Source organism: Gymnoscopelus braueri, assembly GCF_963280865.1.
Source record: "Gymnoscopelus braueri genome assembly, chromosome: 24".
Taxonomy (NCBI): Eukaryota; Metazoa; Chordata; class Actinopteri; order Myctophiformes; family Myctophidae; genus Gymnoscopelus; species Gymnoscopelus braueri.
In genome coordinates this window covers 27,750,689-27,768,870 of record NC_137626.1, presented here as the reverse complement: position 1 = coordinate 27,768,870, position 18,182 = coordinate 27,750,689, and the positions used below count along the sequence as shown (strand labels likewise).

The window sequence follows — 18,182 nt, the reverse complement described above, 5'->3', positions numbered from 1 at the left end:
CTCACTTAGCCACTTAAACCCTATATACTTTATTGACCGCGGTCCCGCAGGGGTCCATACTGTCCCCTCCTTTTTCCTTCTACATCAAATAGCTGATCAATAAAATAAAAAAATAGCTGATCTACGTTGCGTAGCATTGTGAGTTTTAGATCTGCTATTTTTGTGAGTGCTTGCCTATTTTCAGCAATCAATTCTGACATGCCCAGAACTAATAGGGTTCATTATGTATAGGGTAAAGTAAGTGTCAGGCTCTGCAATATACAGTACTATTCCCTGCACAGCACATTAGAAGACATCCATTTAAGAGCAGGGAGAGATATATGCTGCATAACACCTCACAGTGGTGTGCGTGCATTGCCTGAGCTAGCTCACAGGCTATGCATCATTTGAGCATCACACAATCCTACCCTGTATGTAGGGGAAAGTGTTCACTCGACAACTTGAACTTACCATGACATTATCCAATAACATTTGGATCAAATAATACCATAATGTCACTGCTCAAGAGGGCCTCTTGATTCCCTATACATTAATAGCTTACATACTGTACTGCTCTTAACACACGGGTGCATTGCATTACTCCCCATAAATCCATCACTATAAAAGCTGGATGGAGTCAAAGAGCAGTACGGCCCCATCTGTCCTTTGATGGCGGAAATAAACTCTAGTCCTCTTGGCACGTGCATGTGTTTCTGCAGGTGCATAGAATATGTGAGAACGAGCTGCATCAAAAACAAACAAACAAACAAATAAATAATGGCACCAGTGGCACCAAAGCCCAAAGTCGCTTATAATAAGCAGATATGGCAACACTGCTCTCTACCCATAGTTTCCTGTCTCTATTATTCTAATCTAAATAAAGCAAAAACGAAATGAAAAGATAATCTTTTTCTTTTTATGATCTCAAGTTGGATTGCGAGTGAGTTCGGCAGAATAAAACAAGCCAAGCGGTACACTGTACATACGAGTACATGGTGAGTTTCTGCAGGTTGTTGTTCTTGTTGATGGGGTAGTGCACCCCCAGGTGAAGCAGTTTCTCCAGGGCCTCGTAGATGAAGATGATGCAGATGAGCGCGGCGAACGCCTCCTCCGTGAAGCGCGTGATGTAGCACACCAGCGAGCTGGCGTCCGTGGCCACCAGCAGCAGACAGAAGAAGGCCGTCCAGAGGCCGATGCAGGCCCTCAGCGAGAGGTAGGACAGGCCGTACTCCCTGGGTGGAGAGGGCAACGACACAGACAAGCGGACACACGCAAATACATACACACACACACAGACACACAGACACACACACACACACACACACACACACACACACACACACAAAGATAATAGATTTTAATAAAAAAATATATATTTGGGGGTCAAAATGTGAATTTTTGCTTTTAAATAATTATAATTTTAAATAGCTATTCTACAGGCGCACAACGCGCCACATGGTGACGCTTTCTGAGCCTGCAGATTGGCAACTTTTGTCAGACAGTGTTGTACGGCGAGGTACACCGGTGCTCACTGATCGACAAGATAACGGCAGTGTTTAAGGTGAATCGACAAAGAGGCAGACGATGACGTACTTGCAGAACTTGAAGAGAATCTTCTCAAACACCAGCACCGGTCCCGTGCTGCCCAGGATGGTGAGCGGCTGCCCAGCAAACAGAGAGTAGGCTATGCCCGTCATGGACGCCCCGAAGAGCGACTCAATAGCACTCTGGACACCAAGAAAGAAAAACAAAACAATATTTTTTAAGGTGTCTAAAATGGTGATTTCTTTTTTACATTCACAACAGGTTCAGAAGTGTTTTGATATGCGATGTTGGGGCTGATTTCATTTGATATGCTGGGAAATGATTCAACAGTACAACATCCTCTCTGTCTTGCTCTGTGCCTCCTTTCGTCATTAATAAATTAAACATATCATGTACAAGTACACCTGATTTTCGAGAACAGCATTCAAAAGCACTTTAGGCAATACATGCACGGGAATTAGACCTGGTGACAATGGTGCGTAGGTTATGTACTGTATATCCCATCCACACATGTACAGTACATAAAGAATGGACACACTGTGGCACATGTGCCCAAGGGGAAACAAGGCTATACGTTCTAGTACAGTGGTTCTCAAACCTTTTAATTTTTTGTGAGGGTATTAACTACCCTGAGAGACACGGCGAGAACATGCAAACTCCACACAGAGTAGGCCCTTTCGCCAACCCCACCTAGGGTATGGGCGCTGATGACGCGGAGGAAGTTATGTTCTGCATAAATCGAATATAGAATTAGGCAGTTGTGGAAAGTAACTAAATTACATTTACTCAAGTACTGTACTTGAGTACAATTTTTAGGTACTTATACTTTAATTGACTAAGTCATTTTTTTGGTAATGTATGCTTATACTCCACTACATCTCGGAGGCAAATATATATATTGTACTTTTTCATCATTATCATCATTATCATTAAATAGAATGAACCAATATTTTATTATAGAATGTAAATACAAGTGTGAATATAACATTTTATCTTGGCGTTCAGGCTCTGCTATATTTGTTCTCCCTGCTCAGCACAATTAGACAACCATCATTAACCATTAAGAGCAGGGAGATTCTCCAATAACAACCCTCCATGGGGAACAGAACTAATTGCAGAGGAGGTGCTGGGGTGGCAGTGGGAGCAAACGGGCGAATACCAACAGACCATGGACCCTGACAGCAGAAGGAAGAACAGAGACTGAGGTGAGCTTAAATAACCCACCAATTGGTCGGCTGATTGCCACCTCAGCGTATGATGTATGGGTCTTGCATAACACTGTTGTAATAATGCATCCGTATACACCCACATAGTAATGCGCAGTGTGAACCTCTAGAGTATATCTGCCTGAACTAGCTCGCAGCTACGCATCATTTATTTAGTATTAATTAATCCAAATAATCGTTTACCAATTAAACTCTTATTTTATGCTTCTACTATTAAAAAGATTTGTGACCCATCTTGTACAGTAGATCAGCTATTTTTTGAAAGATTTAAATTGGACCAATTTTGAAAATAATGAGTACTTTAACTTTTTGTAGTTTAAGTATATTTTGATGCCAAAACTTTTACTCAAGTAAAGTTTTTAATAGTATTTCTACATTGTGGGTATTGCTACTTTAGTTTTACTAGTAAAAAAGATCTGAGCACTTCTTCCACCAGTGTCATTTTAGGCTGCGCCACAGAGAACAGACTGCAAAAGGAGGCAGCTGGCAATGAAAAGACGAACATAATTCCCCACAGAGGTGACCGGTGACAGCTCGTGAATCAGACTCTTACCACGCGTCCCTCGGTGGCCTCCCCCAGCAGGCCTCCGAAGGTGATGACAGGGGACATGCAGGCGCAGTAGAGGAACAGGAAGGAAGCCAGACACTGCAGGCTGATAGCGTCTGTGTAGTCGGACAGATAGTGAGGAGCCTTGCGCTTGATGTCCAACACCAACCCTCCGAAAAGCCTGGGAGAGAGGAAAGGGATCTGTCATTGATTGATTGATTGATTGAATACTTTATTAACAGTTTGCAAAGACAAGCACAGGGAAGTACAGTTCAATACAAGGTCTGTTAATAGATTTTTAAACCCAGGAAAGCACTATGGCTTGTTTCCATTGACGTCCTTTGTACTCAATTAATCGAGTCATATATATATACTGTATCGTCGCTGTCGGGTGGCAGCCTTCTGTAATGGTAATGGTTTTGGACCCATGTCCAAACAAAACCATTACTTTTCAGGAAATTGAAAAAATAACCTGTGTTCTAATCCAATGTAGTTATTATTTAGTCACAAGCTAATATATTTTTTTAGATAGAAGGTTTTTGTCCGACAGCAATGATATACAGGTATGACACAAAATAGCTTGTAGATCTGCTATTTTTGAAAGACTTTGAAAGTGAAAGTCTGTCTGTGGTATTTATAAATACTTAACCAATGAAACACATTAATAAGAGCATGTAACTAAATGATAATTACATTGGATCCGTTGGAACACAGGTCCTTTTTTTCCATGACATGAAAAGTAACGATTTTGGACATACAAGGTTTCCACCCAACAGCGACGATTTTATATAAATACACAGATAAGATAAGATAAGATAAGATAAGGGCAGCACAGTAGTTAAGATACAGTTACACGGCAGAGAAAGTACTGTAGATACAGCAGGGTCACACACAAAACACAGTAGAATCCTTAGTATTAATTTAACACCAGGAGTATGGAGTTATATTATCACTGATGATACTACGTATGGTATACCGTATGCACATGCCGTGCACACATGCACGCGCACACACGCACACACACACACACACACACACACACACACACACACACACACACACACACACACACACACACAGTAGGCTTTTCTATTGATTGTGTGCGTGCGTGCGTGTGTGCGTGTGTGTGAACTCCGCTGGTGAGCACACTCTCCTTGCCACAGTGAATCCATGTTGGGCTAGCTAGAGGTGGTTGCTAGGGCAACGGCGGGGCGGAGACTCTGTGTTACTGTATGCTTATTTCAGAGCTCAGAGCAGGCTAGGCAGTGATGCCAGGCCCATGGGGAGAATGCGTGTGCATGTGTGTGTGTGTGTGTGTGTGTGTGTGTGTGTGTGTGTGTGTGTGTGTGTGTGTGTGTGTGTGTGTGTGTGTGTGTGTGTGTGTGTGTGTGTGTGTGTGTGTGTGTGTGTGTGTGTGTTGTTTGAAGGGGATGATGATGATGGTGATGATGATAATAACTAGGAACTGGGCTTCCTGCCAATCATAGATGGGATAAGATCTCAGCGGAGCACCGGAGCACGGCCTCGCTCACTGATGTGCTATGAATACACCCACCACACCTCTCTCTACACCGTACTGCAGTCTAGCGGGGGGCAAGGTGCCGTTCTCCAAGGCTATGGTGGGGGCATTTTCTGAGCGGCGTACCAAAACGACCCCCCCCCCAAGAAGACATAAAGAATCATATTTCTAATGTCAAATAAACTGTTTAGAATCTGCCAGCGAGGGGCATACCTATGTGGATGACAGGATGTTACATGGACCACTTAACACCTAACTCAATTTCCGGTCTCCCCACACTTTCCTGTCCAGATATAAAGCAAAAACAACTTTTCAATATTCCTGTGGAATATTGAAAACCTGTTCAACTCTATTCAACAAATCTGATCTTGTGAAAGAGTCTGAAAATAAAGTGTTTATTTGATGACACTGTTCATCAGTATTTTACACATGTTCAGCACTCGTTGGTGAGGGTTGAAGTTGAGGTGTGGGGTACTTTACATACCATTATCTAGGCTTTGGCGGCTTCTGTAGAAATGGATGAAGATACTACCATGACGCCTGTTTCAATTGATGTTGATAAAATGTGATCTAATTTTCTTTTAAATCATGTATTTTAATTTATTTAAATTTTATTTTTATATCGTTTTTTTTTTTAGTTTTTCAAAAATATTTTGACAGGCTCAGATGTAGTTCTGTAGCTTGTAGATCTGCAATTGTATGAAAATAAAGTGGTTAAATAATGACAGCAACAGGTGCAAAATGCTATATTTCTTTAGTATGGTAGGCAATTTTCCCCACAATTACCATACAGTGGATGGTCTGATGGAAATGATGAAATGCCATAAGCAAACATGGCACGGGAGACACTACGAGCCGCGGCTGGGAAAATTGAACTTCACTTCATTACTGTAAATTAGCTCGATAAAAGCAATGACTGTGCAGAGCTTTAATTACATTACTTGTAAACCCTGAACCACTGCATTGTGTAATTCATATCATATACAGTACCTCGCAGTGGGTCTGCTTAACTTGCCGGTTAACCACATGAACCCTGGCGTCCCTACTCTGGCCATGTCATATCTGGGCATATCACGACGTTGTGTGCCTGTTGATCGGCTATTTTCGGCAACGAAATTTGGTGCAGAGGGAAAAAAAGGTTAGACCGCTGGAAATATATAGGGTTTAACTGGTTATGGGTTGGAGTTCAAATACTACTGTAGCTGTGCAGGGGCCACACATGTTTACAGCATTTTGGACAAAAGCAAAGGGTAATAGTGAGGAAAGGTGGATTTATGTGGGATAGCGCACATGGATGAGTCTAAATTGCTAATGAACATGGGTGTGAAGTGTGAAAAATGCTAATAAGGCCAGCAGGGCTGTCTGCTTCTTAAAAGAATACTAACATGGTTGTAAACCCATGAGACAGCTCAGGGTCTTATATCAGTCTAGTAACAGGTGAGCTTACAGTACATGTACGCACTCAAATCCACTGTGTTCATTTCACTCCAAAAGTGTACAAATGGACTTAAATTAATATGCCAGATTTGACTCTGTCTGTCTCTTTCTCACTCTTTCTCACACACTCTTCCACACAGTTTTCTCTTTCTTTCTCCCCTCCTGACTATCCTGTCTCTCTCACATAGTCTAGCCTCTCTTTGCCTCTCACCGCTTTGACATGTTCTGCTCTTTTCATTATGCCAATGCCAATCAGCTGCTACCACCCCATGTGTATAGTCCCTGTCACTGCCAATCACTTCTGTTGGCCTTAAGGAGGGTGTAGACAACCACGTCTCCTCCAAAACAGATGGAGACACCAGCCACTTGGAACACAATATCCCTCTCAGTTCTGCCCCCCTGGAGGACACAATGCAAGTGGAGGGCATAACGCATGTGGAGGAACACGCCCGTCCCTCTCGGTTCTTCCCCCTGCTTGTTAGTTATCCCGACCAACCTGTAGGACTCACTAGAGCAGTAGACTGAGAGAACGAGCCCAATCGATGGTCTTTAAGGGCGGATCCAAACTCAGCCGCACGGATTCGTGCGGGGCTTCCTATTGCTTCACCAATCTATGTCCCCGCCTCCCCTCCCCTCCCCCCCCGGCCTGTGCACGGAGCACGCTGACGTCACCAAATTTAGAGCGACGCCCCTCTGCACTCTGATTGGTTAGGAGATAACAAGGTCCTAAGACCATCGTTCCTGCATGGCTCCCCCAGGCTTTTTTTCTTTTGTAAAAAAAAAAAAAGCATGGGTTTCCGAGGCTCCTAGAGCAGTGACAGAGATCACCCTCCCCTTCCCACCCGTGAACACGGCCAACTGTGTTTGTTGGATGCACCGTGGAGGAATTGAACCCCAGTCTCCATGGTGATGGACAGGAATTTTACCCCTGTGCAGTGGTGGAAAAAGTACTCAAAAGTAAAAGTATCAATACTGCAATGTAGAAATACTCCATTACAATTAAAAGTCCAGAATTCAAAATGTAGTTGAGTAAAAGTACAAAAGTATTGGCATCAAAATGTACTTAATGTACCAAAAGTAAAAGTACAAAATGTTTGAAAATAGCAGATCTACAAGCTCACAACGCGTCGCGATGCGACGCGTTGTGAGCTTGTAGATCGGCTATGTAGATCGGCTTGTAGATCGGCTTGTAAATAGCCTATGTATAAAGTAGGGCTAAAGTGGTTAATGTATGTTTTATAATATAATAATGTATATCTGAAAAGTAACTAGTAACTAGTTTCAAATAAATGTAGTGGAGTAAAAGTACAATATGGAGTAGAAGTAAAAGTATTGGAAATTGGAAATACTCAAGTAAAGTACAAATACCTCAAAAGTACAGTACTTAAGTAAATGTACTTAGATACTTTCCACCACTGCCCCTGTGCCACCCGCTCTTTTTCTTGTTCTCTTTGACTATCACTCTCATTCACACACACACTCACCTCCCCGTGCGCTGCAACTCTGGACCTCCATGACCGCCATGCTCCTCGGCCTCCCCGAGGTCTGTCACACCGTTGGGGACGGGAGGGAGCTTCCTCTTTTCCTGTGTGGTTGAGAGTGAGATCACTGTCAGTCTGGTTTGTCATCACACTGAAGGGGACAGCGAGTGCCATGTTGGCCCTCTATGGTCCTGGTCTTACAAATCACTTTATCCTCCTGGTCAGTGTTAGGAATGAATGGTTTAAAACTCTTACTGCAAACCCTATATACAGTACTTAGTTGACCAGGGTCCCCTATAAGGCTCTTTCCCCCAATACCAAATCTCTTTGCAGAAAATAGCCGATAACTCAGCTCACAATGCGTTGCACTGTGACACGTTGTGAGCCTGTAGATCAGCTATTTTCCCCAAAGGTTCACCCCACAATAGGGATGCTAGTGTTCATTAGGTTAACATGTGGTACTACTGGTGTCTTACACCCTTCTTTTAGAGGAATACCACACTACATAACTAAATAGTATTATGATAATACTGTTTTGTAATCAAACTGCATTTACAGCAGGAATCTTCTTGCAGATATCCATTGTCCTAGCATGACTGTTATGACTGTTAAAAAATAAATAGAAAAACAACATTGCCGATCGTTTCTCTGATGAGAAATCAGCACGACCCAAAATAGCTAATGATGGAGGCAAAACAACAAATGGTTTAGGAAAAGGATTGAGCACAGGCCCCTGGGGAACGCCATCACAGCATAAAGTACATTCTGTCTGAGATTAGAGAAGCACATAGACATTGGAGTATTTCTAAACAACATAACATGATGCTGGGCTGAATCAGAAGCACATTAGGGTGAAAGAGAACAGTAATATACTGAGTCTATGATTATTGTTTCTAAAGTGGTTCATGTGGTGTGCCGGTAGCACATTGATCACACAATCATACTTTTATACTTTGTATAGGGTCGCCTCCTCTTCTCCCTCTACACAAAATATCTTTGGCAAAAATAGCCAATGGCATGACAGGTTTCGAGCAACTATTGTGACAACGAGGTAAACACTAAGGGTTTTCTACTAGGGGTGTGCCGATATATCGTCCCGCGATATATCGCGATACGCTTTCGTGACGATATGTATCGTTTTGGAAGAAAAAAAATATCGGTTTGATTTTTTTTTTTTACAATAATAATAATCAGGCATGCAAACATCCCGAGGTGAAAAGGGTGACAACATATATTTTTTTTTTGGGTCAGGTGTCACACTATTGCCCTATTTGGATTAAAAACGGCTATTGTAGCTGAAAAGCTACAAGTTTGCACGTCTGAATAATGCGAAAACTTTTTTGTTTGCATTTGCTTTTTTTCTCCCCCCTATATATTTTCATAATAAAAAAGTGCGTATCGTATCAAATCGAAGTTGTGAGCCCAATATCGTATCGTATCGTGAAATTAGTGTATCGGCACACCCCTATTTTCTACGTATGCAGGGAGAGGGGTATAGATCTTACCTGAGAGGGCACATTCTTGGGCGGCTCTATCCTGATAGAAGGGTCCCACTCCCCAGGGGGCAAGACTGTCACCTGGTCTAGGAACTCATCTACACCAGCCACCAGGTCATTTCTGTCCTTGGCCTTGTACGCCACATCATGGAAAACCTGTGAAAAATATATATTACATAATCATCAGTGGTGGGAAAAAGTACTCACATGTTTTACTTAAGTAAAAGTATCAATACTGCAATGTAGAAATACACTGTTAAGTAAAAAGTCAGGAATTAAAACTTGAGTAAAAATACAAAAGTATTGGCAAAATGCCAAAAGTAGAATGTACTCATTATGCAGAAGGTCTTTCAAATGTATAAACTGTATAAAAATCTTTTGAAAACGAAAGCTGCATTTACAGCCGCTATGTATATAGGGCTGAAGTGGTTAATGTATGTTTTGTAATAATAATCAAAAAAAAGTAACTAGTGACTAAAGTTTTTAAATAATTGTAGTGGAGTAAAAGTACAATATTTGCCTCTGAGATGTAGTGGAGTAGAAGTAAAGTTATTGAAAATTGTAAAATATATAAAATATAATATATAATATATATATATAAATAATAAAATTACCTTAAAATTGAACTTAAGTACAGTACTTGAGTGCATGTAGTTACTGTACACCACTGCATATCATCTGCCTGAAGAGTTTCCAAAATGCCATATTTCCAGTTTGTACTTTCATAGACATTTTGAAGCAAGGAACTAAAACATGGCTCATCTGTTTTCTTTTGAGGTGGTCACAAAGTAGCTACATTTGAATCACTTTCCAGACCATTGCAAAATAAATACACATCTAAATCTACATACACACAGTAGAGGCATTTATTGTAACTTCACATAATTTCTTCACTCAGAAATATTAGAGCTTGTGTTCTCTGTGTTCTCAATTGTGTTAACAATCCAACACGTCATAGCTGTTATTCTGTCCTAGCTACAGCAACTCCCACATGGAGCATCAACGTTAAGTACAGTAATAAACATTTTATGCTTTATTTCAGATGAGTGGAGAGAGACAGAAGACCAACCACAGAGAGCGAGAGAAGAGACATGCGAGACAAGACTCTTCACGCTCACTGGAAGCACATGAATCATGATCTTTGCACAAAATGGCTGAGCCATGCAACCAAACGCTGTTAATTTTAAACCTGGCTGAAAAATGTGTGGCTTTTCTCAGATATTGGGAACCATTGCTATAGCAGATAGACTTATACAGTATAAAAAGGCATGTTTATTCATTAAAGATTCACTTTAAATTCATTTGGACAGGAAAAATAGATTTCCTCCCCTGCAGGAATGTTTCAAATAAGTTTTCTTGTGGATGAACCAAACTGTGACTGAGGCCAGCTTACCTCGTCAGTCATCAGGGTGGCGATGGAGCGGCCGATCTCGTGGTACTGTGGCCCTTTTCCCAGGGGGCCGAGTAGGATGAACAGAAACCTGCAAGGCAACAGAGGAGGAGAGGGAGGGTTGGAGTCCATCTCTCCGGGTATTCGGAGGAAATGTCACCTAGCACACCTAGTTTCTCAACGTCTGGTTCGGGGCCCACCAGGGCTCCAATTGGACTTACTAATGGAATAATGATCTTTGGGACCACAAACTACACTGAAAAAGTCAGTGTTCATTTAAGAGTGTACAAATGGAACCACATGGACCTGTAACAGCCCATTTGGACGCCCTGGTGGTCCCCGGACCTGACGTTGAGAACCACCTAGCAGTGAGTGCAAAAGAATGAAGAGAGAGAGAGAGAGAGAGAGAGAGAGAGAGAGAGAGAGAGAGAGAGTGAGAGAGAGGGGGGGGGGGGGGAGCCAAAGCCAAAGTGTTGTGTGTATGACCTGGTGGTGATGGGAACCTCCGCCAGACCGTTGAGCAGCACGGCGGGTGACAGGCGCACAAAGGCGACCACAGGGCGCTCCAGGAACTCTAGCTCCCCCACCAGGACGTTGGACGCCTCTGCTCCCGGAGGGATCTTCTTCATGAAGTGGAGGTCAATCTGAGAGACAGAGAGATACCGACTTTCAGCATCAATGCTCCATCATCCGGGGAGTATTCGTCACCGTACGGCTATTTGGACGAAGTGTTTTTGTTAATGCAGTGCCGTGTACACTGATGTCATTAGTTATATGCCCATACCCTCTATATGCGCATATATGGGCATATTGGTTGGATCGGTGGTTCTGGATAACTAGATATCCATATATGCCCTTATATGAACAAATCAGTTTGATCGGCGGTTCTGGAAAACGGCATATCCGAACAACTCGGCGGTGGGCACCACACTCCCTCGAGTCCATGCCGATGTGCGCGCCAAGTTTGAAGTCGGTCAGTCCAATATATACACGACCATTTATGGGTATAGCGGTCAGATCTGTGGCTCTGGACAACCGTATCTCCATATGCCTATATACGGGCATATCGGCTTTGTTTATGGCTATGTCTGAGTCTTAATGACATGCCTATATATGGGCGTATCGGGTTTGTTTATGGTTATGTCTGAGTCAGAGTGACGTGGCCGTGGTCCGCCGGCCGGCCCTCCCAATAGCCAATTTTAATATAGGAAGTGCCGATGTTACACTATTTCACAAAGCTGTGATTTGGCTTTGTTAAGGCTGCAGTCAAATACGATTTGTTTCTCAAATAGGATCTTTAGGACTGACTGTCCAGACTGTTATTTGCAAGTGTTTCTGTATTCATACATAATGTAGATCTGGTATTTTCAGTGAGTGACACCAAAAAAATTGCATTCAGCACAGTCTGTAAAGTGCGTATTTAACCTTTAGCGCTACAACACCATAGAGGAGGTAAATAAATAATGTAAAGATGCCTAAATAAGGTAAAGAAGTGTAAATAATGTAAAGAAGCGTAAATAATGTAAAGAGGCATACATTATGTAAAGAAGTGTCACTCAATAATGTAAAGGCGTGAGCACTGCATCATAACCCATGAGACAGTATGCAAGGGCAGCAAAACAACGCTCGAGTCGACACTGCTGACATTTTCCCAGGACAAAATCTCCACGTGATCATCTTGAACATGCGTAACCGTATCTTCTTTAAATACACAGGTATCAGGGGCCCATGGATAAACAGCGGATCGACGGTGGTCCCGGGGCCTCACCTTGCTGAAGTCCACGTGGCTGTTTTCTCGGCTGACGTCCTGCTTGCCTTCGGAGTGGGTCGCGTGAGATTGAGGAGAGACCGTCTGGCCTTGAGGGGGAGATATAAGAACAACATGGTATCAATCTCACCCAGAGTCATAGGGTCACCATAGCACGCCCATAGTAAGGCAAGGATCTACGGTGTGGAAAAAACACAGTAGTGAGTCTGAAGAAATAATGGTGCAACATTGGATATTTTGTCACTAGAGCTGTAGCTTTATTCTACAGCGATGAACAAAGGACCAATGTTGTATCCTTTTTTCTTTCTAAGTGTTGCTAGTCTATGATTTGTTCTAGTAGTGCTAGCCAAGATCATTTGATGAAAGATCATGGAGATTGGGTGCCTTTGGGCCCAATCTGTGTGGCGACGACAGTGTATCAAGTTCTACTTAACTCAATGAGGTGCAATCTTTAACTTTCAATTTATAGTTTAAATTCTGGCATGTACTTTATGCCACCTGTACAGCCTATCAACTAATGGCTTGGTTGGCTCAGTAAAACAGTATAATGTTCAATCAATTTCAAAATATTTTGACAAGATCAAGAAAGTAAAAGATTGCTCCTTTTTATAGATATAATTCCAGGCATTTGGTGACGTGAACGCACTGTTTGAGCAAAACACAGCATTTGTTCAGAGGACTTTAACTGGTGCTGTCTCCAAATTATTAAATAAATCAATACATATTGTGACTTGCTCAAAAAGACAAGCATTATTAGTGAGGGGGTTATGGAACCATATATTTGTGATCTTGAAGGAAACTAAATTATGAGTATGGTTCCTGTTAATAGGTTATATCCTAGATGTGGGATCATTATTATTATTAGTAATTAGTGATTGCTATCATTTTAGAACTGCATTTGGAGGGCATCTTCGGTACGGTTGTTCTACAGTAGCTATCACATAGACTGCTAGAGAGTGGGAAAAAGGAGAGTGGATGGTATGGTCACAAATAATCAATCAGCAGATTGATATTCTTACTGTAGAATATCCCTCTAGAAGAATATTCATCCGATCAAAACTTTGCAGGTACAAAAGCAAAGTGCATTTTTGATCTGGAGCAGCGGCATCCAATTATGTGTCATGGGATGGCTGAGTATGCAGATGTTCACTCCAAAGCAACTTTACACCACAGGTGATTTCACAAAATGGTTGAGCTGGGCTAATGAGTGAAATCTTCCTTTGGAATGTGTGTGAGTCAGAATGAAAGCCTGGATACATACATGGCACACATAGTCTCTCGTTGCCAGACGATCAGAGGTCTTTGCCTAACGATACATCTGGTGACATCTAAATTCAATGTAGGGGCTTCAACTAGGTGGAAACAATCCTGAGATAAAAACCAAAAAAACTAAACTTGCACCTTCATATTGGTGCGGTGACACGATTGGTCTCCGAAGCAGCAGTGGGGGTAGGTTTGCTAGCGGCCGTTATCGCTGCTGTTCTAGTAAGTACAGTATGTGGAATTTAGATGTCGCCAAGACGTATCGGTACAAGAAGAGATCTCTGATTGTCTGGCTATGTGAGACTACAGTACATGGCATATGACAACATACTACTGGTCTACAAGATCTTCATCAGAGCATACGTAGAAAAGTCTTCCAGGACGCGGTGATCCTGTTTTCCCTTCTCCGTCCACAGAACAAAGACCGACCAGATGGATTAAAAACGTATTTCCTCCTCCTATTTCCTTGTGAGGACACTCTCCACTCTCCACTTTTTGTCCCCTCTAGTCTACTATTAGTGTCTAGCATTGATTTAGGCGTCCTGGCTAGTTGCCTGTTCCTGGTCTGCGTCTTGCTGTTGGACAGGAGAGTAGCCCTGTGCTACCGCCTGATGGAAACTAAGACGTTTGGTCTTGGTTTGGCCATGGGGCGTGTCAGCATTCTGGGAGGGGCTTGTGGGTGATGGGAGGGCTGACACGCATGATGGGCACCACACACAGGAAAACACCTTTCTGGGTGATGATTTCTCGGGCCGAGCTTTCTTAGACAAGTGGCGGGGGGACTTTATGGTATGATAAAAGATGCCGTTGACTGGATGTGCGCATGGCGCATTTTTGCACATAAGCGTGCACGCACACACACACAGACACAAACACATACAATACACATGGAAAACAGACGCACAGACAAAGACGCACAAACACAGAGATTGAGAAACACAAACGAGAGGAGAAAATAGGAGATGATCAACCAACAGCAAAACAGCCGGTCAAAAATGGACATAAGAAAACTGAACAAACTTGAATAGATGTAAAGGATTTATTACATTACAAATGATACAATATTTATACACCATGAAGCCAAAAGCAGAGGAATACATGTGGTGGAAACTGGAAAGATTAATGAGGTGTGTTTTTGTCCAAGCATTAATGTGTGTGTGTGTGTGTGCGTGCGTGCAGGACCTACTCACCATTATTGTCCAAGGTATGGGGCTCTGACTGCTTCTTGCCAATGTCGGCGAAGGATCGTACGATGGGGATGCGGTTGGCAAGCTTCTTTTGGTTCTGATGGTGGTGCTGCTTCAGCAGCGCCTCACGGATCTTCCTGCGAGCTTCTGGGCCCACCGCGCCCGACGCCTCGTGTTGGTCCAGAACCATGTCTGAGGACCAGTACAGGGAAACATTACAGTGACCAGACATCCCGGTTTGTCCGGCATTGTCCCGGTTTCAAGTCCCAACACATATCTCTAAAACACAAAAATGTCACTACCAAAATAGTCCCGGTTTTCACCACATAGTTAAAATATTAACACTTGTTTTGTGTGCTTATACTGTAGATGTTCATCATGTTCGGTTCTGTTGAAAGGTGCAGTCACTAGTAGTGTGCTAAGCGTTAAAATAGTATCCCACCCTGATGAAAACCAGGAGAAAATCTTTTACAAAGTCAATTCAATTGTCAGATTTACAAGCTCACAACGTGTCGCATTGCAACACGTTGTGAATATGGTCATCCTAGGAAAACACACAAACACAAGTTAAGGTCAATTTATGCTTTGTGTGATACATCGCCTGATGAAAGTGACACCAATAAGACAAAAATGTGTCATGGAGGATATTTAGATGGTACTAGATGTACTTTTTAAATGCTACCTTTTAAAGGTGCAGACGCCATCATTAAATGTTGCCTGGAACGTCGCGAGACATGTAGTGCAACGTGTCGTTCGAAACAACGCATAAATTGACCATTAGACGTTATGACAAACTCTAACACTTCTTATTATTACTTATTTTAAACTCTTTGATTGAAAGCTGAAATCATAAGTTTTATGCCCTCTCCTGCAACTGTAACATTCAAGATTCGAATCCGGGTCTCCCAAGTAGAAGACCAAACATCTTCCGCTCATCAAGAGGGAATCCTCCCTTGGCCAGGGGAAGTATTGTACTTCATGCAGGGCTACCTGTCAAGTGTCCTACCCAAGAGCAGGGTCTAAATTCCTCAATGGAACAGTACAGAGAACACCTCCACCAACCACTGCAGATGTGCTAGTTATATTGTATTAACATACTAGTTACAAATGGGTAAATTAACACTGGGGATTTTACTGTGTTGAAGTCTAGTGTATTCCAGAACCATCAGTAACAGTTCAGCTTAGTTCAGGTCAGCCCAGGTTAGCCCAACAAAACCCACTCTCTCACAAATAAACCCAGATGGCCACAGGGCTAAGCATGAGAAACATACTGAGCGCCTGGGCACACGTATGCCCCCGTTCCCAACCCAGCTGCTTATTTTTAGCTTGTTGGGGAATCAAATCTTAGCATCATTTGATGTTTTTGTTAGTCCATCATGATGCTAATCGTGTTGACTTATACATATTTGATACACTCAGGACTTTCCCACACTTTTTCAGCTCGAGACCCAAAAGAAAGATTTGGTGCCTCGCTAGGAATTATGAATTAACCTACCATTAATCAACAAGTTCACAACGGGTCACATTGTGATGCTTTGTGAGCTTGTAGATCTGCTATTTTCACTGTCTTAAACATTCTTTTTTTTAAATTTATGGATCGATTTTATTTTTTGAAATTGAAAAACTATTTCAATCTTTTTGAAAAATTCGGAAAAATCGTAAATGTTTACCCACGACGACCCATAAAAACAGGTCAAAAAATGGGTGCCGACCCATCGTTTTGGGAGCCAGTGCCTTGCAGTGTTGCTTTTTGTACCTGCGATCTCCTCCAGTGAGTTGGCCCTCATGTCCAGCAGCACGGTGCCATTCATGATGCAGCTCCGCAGTTCAAACAGGCTGTGTAGAGACAGCGTGGCTACGTAGGGCTTACTCCACCTCTCTCCGCCATCTTCTACGTCCTCCTCGAACTTCAACCACCTGGAGACGCACACAGAAGACATATTTCAGAATAGTCGGCTACTACGCCCGGCCACTTACAGACACAGAAGGCTCATATGAGGAATTATCTGTGGCTTAAACGATTAGCACAAGAGACTGATTCATACGGATTCAAACTCATTCATACTTTTGTTCAGCTAGTAGAATAAGAATCTATTGTTCAAAGGAGCCGCGGCGTGGAGGGAGTCATTAAAGACATTACTGTAGGTAAGTATGTTAATACATAACTAGCACATGGAGGTGGTCTCCCTACTCTTCCATTGATACATTTAGACCCTGCTGTTGCAAGCAGTCTGTGGTAAAAGCCCAATTCAAACGCATTACAAAAAAGGGTTAGCCTGGAATACAGACTGATTCGCTCCGTTCGGCTGATTTCTTTAGCGCCTCCGTCTGGATTCGAGGCAAAAAAAGGGTGTTCTCTCTCTCTCTTACACACACACACACACACACACACACACACACACACACACACACACACACACACACACACACACACACACACACACACACACACACACACACACACACACACACACACACACTGAGCTTGTAAACCAGCTATTTTTGACCAAGAGATTTGGTGCAGAGGGAAAAGGGAGGAGGCCAAGTACAGACCCCTGAGGGATCCCGGTCAACGAAATATATAGGATATATATAGAGGCTAATGTGTACTACTAGTTAGTGAAATAATCTGGTGTCGCCTAGTGTTTGGCCACAGCGACAATCTGGATACCCTCACAGCTGAGCATGCGACGAGACAGCAGTGACTTTGTGGACAGAGCATTGTGGGTACCTGGCCGTTTCCTTCCACTCTGCATCCTCTCCCTCCCTGAGGCAGATCTCGTCCAGCTCTGTGAACAGGGCGTGGGGCATATGCTCCTCGTCGCCATCCTCTGTCCCCAGCAGGAACTGCACCCGCTGGGCCGGCGTGTCTGCTGCAGAGAGGAATGTACACAAAGGTACAATGTTAACAATGTTAAAGGAGAATTCCGGACAAATTAAGTGTTATCTTTGATGTCTCGTTACTCACCTACCGATGTGAAAAGTAGCGTTCTTTTTTTTCATATATTCCCCTGTCGTCATTTTTTAAACACCCTCCGTTGTTATAATGGGAGCCGCTGGGTTAGTGAAGTTCGTCTATTATAACCGACGCAAAGTTGTTTTTTTCACTACTAGTATTCATAGTAGAGTCTCATGATAGTCAAACATGCGTTGAAACTATCTGCGAGGCTGCCGTCAATGGCGAACGATTTAACACTGGTTGCTTGTTTCCAGATTCTGGCAACACGAGTTGCCAGGTTCTGGAAGAAACAAGCAACCAGTGTTAAATCGTTCGCCATTAACGGCAGGCTCGCAGGAATTTTCAGCGCATGTTTGACTATCATGAGACTCTACAATGAATCGTA

General features: G+C 42.8%; 1 protein-coding gene across 4 annotated transcripts in view; it reads right to left on the bottom strand.

The window, feature by feature from the left end:
- Positions 1–18,182, bottom strand: part of LOC308080891 (sodium-driven chloride bicarbonate exchanger-like) — a gene marked incomplete at its 5' end in the record, with an annotated part of 70,013 nt that overhangs the window by 11,948 nt on the left and 39,883 nt on the right. For all 4 annotated transcript variants that reach the window (XM_080422979.1, XM_080422977.1, XM_080422980.1 and 1 more), the window contains 11 exons: positions 966–1,211; positions 1,573–1,706; positions 3,304–3,478; positions 7,738–7,838; positions 9,240–9,386; positions 10,624–10,711; positions 11,107–11,264; positions 12,389–12,477; positions 14,842–15,030; positions 16,595–16,755; positions 17,570–17,711. In XM_080422979.1, the coding sequence (XP_080279105.1) occupies positions 966–1,211; positions 1,573–1,706; positions 3,304–3,478; positions 7,738–7,838; positions 9,240–9,386; positions 10,624–10,711; positions 11,107–11,264; positions 12,389–12,477; positions 14,842–15,030; positions 16,595–16,755; positions 17,570–17,711 (1,630 nt within the window). The remainder of the gene's footprint in view (positions 1–965; positions 1,212–1,572; positions 1,707–3,303; positions 3,479–7,737; positions 7,839–9,239; positions 9,387–10,623; positions 10,712–11,106; positions 11,265–12,388; positions 12,478–14,841; positions 15,031–16,594; positions 16,756–17,569; positions 17,712–18,182) is intronic.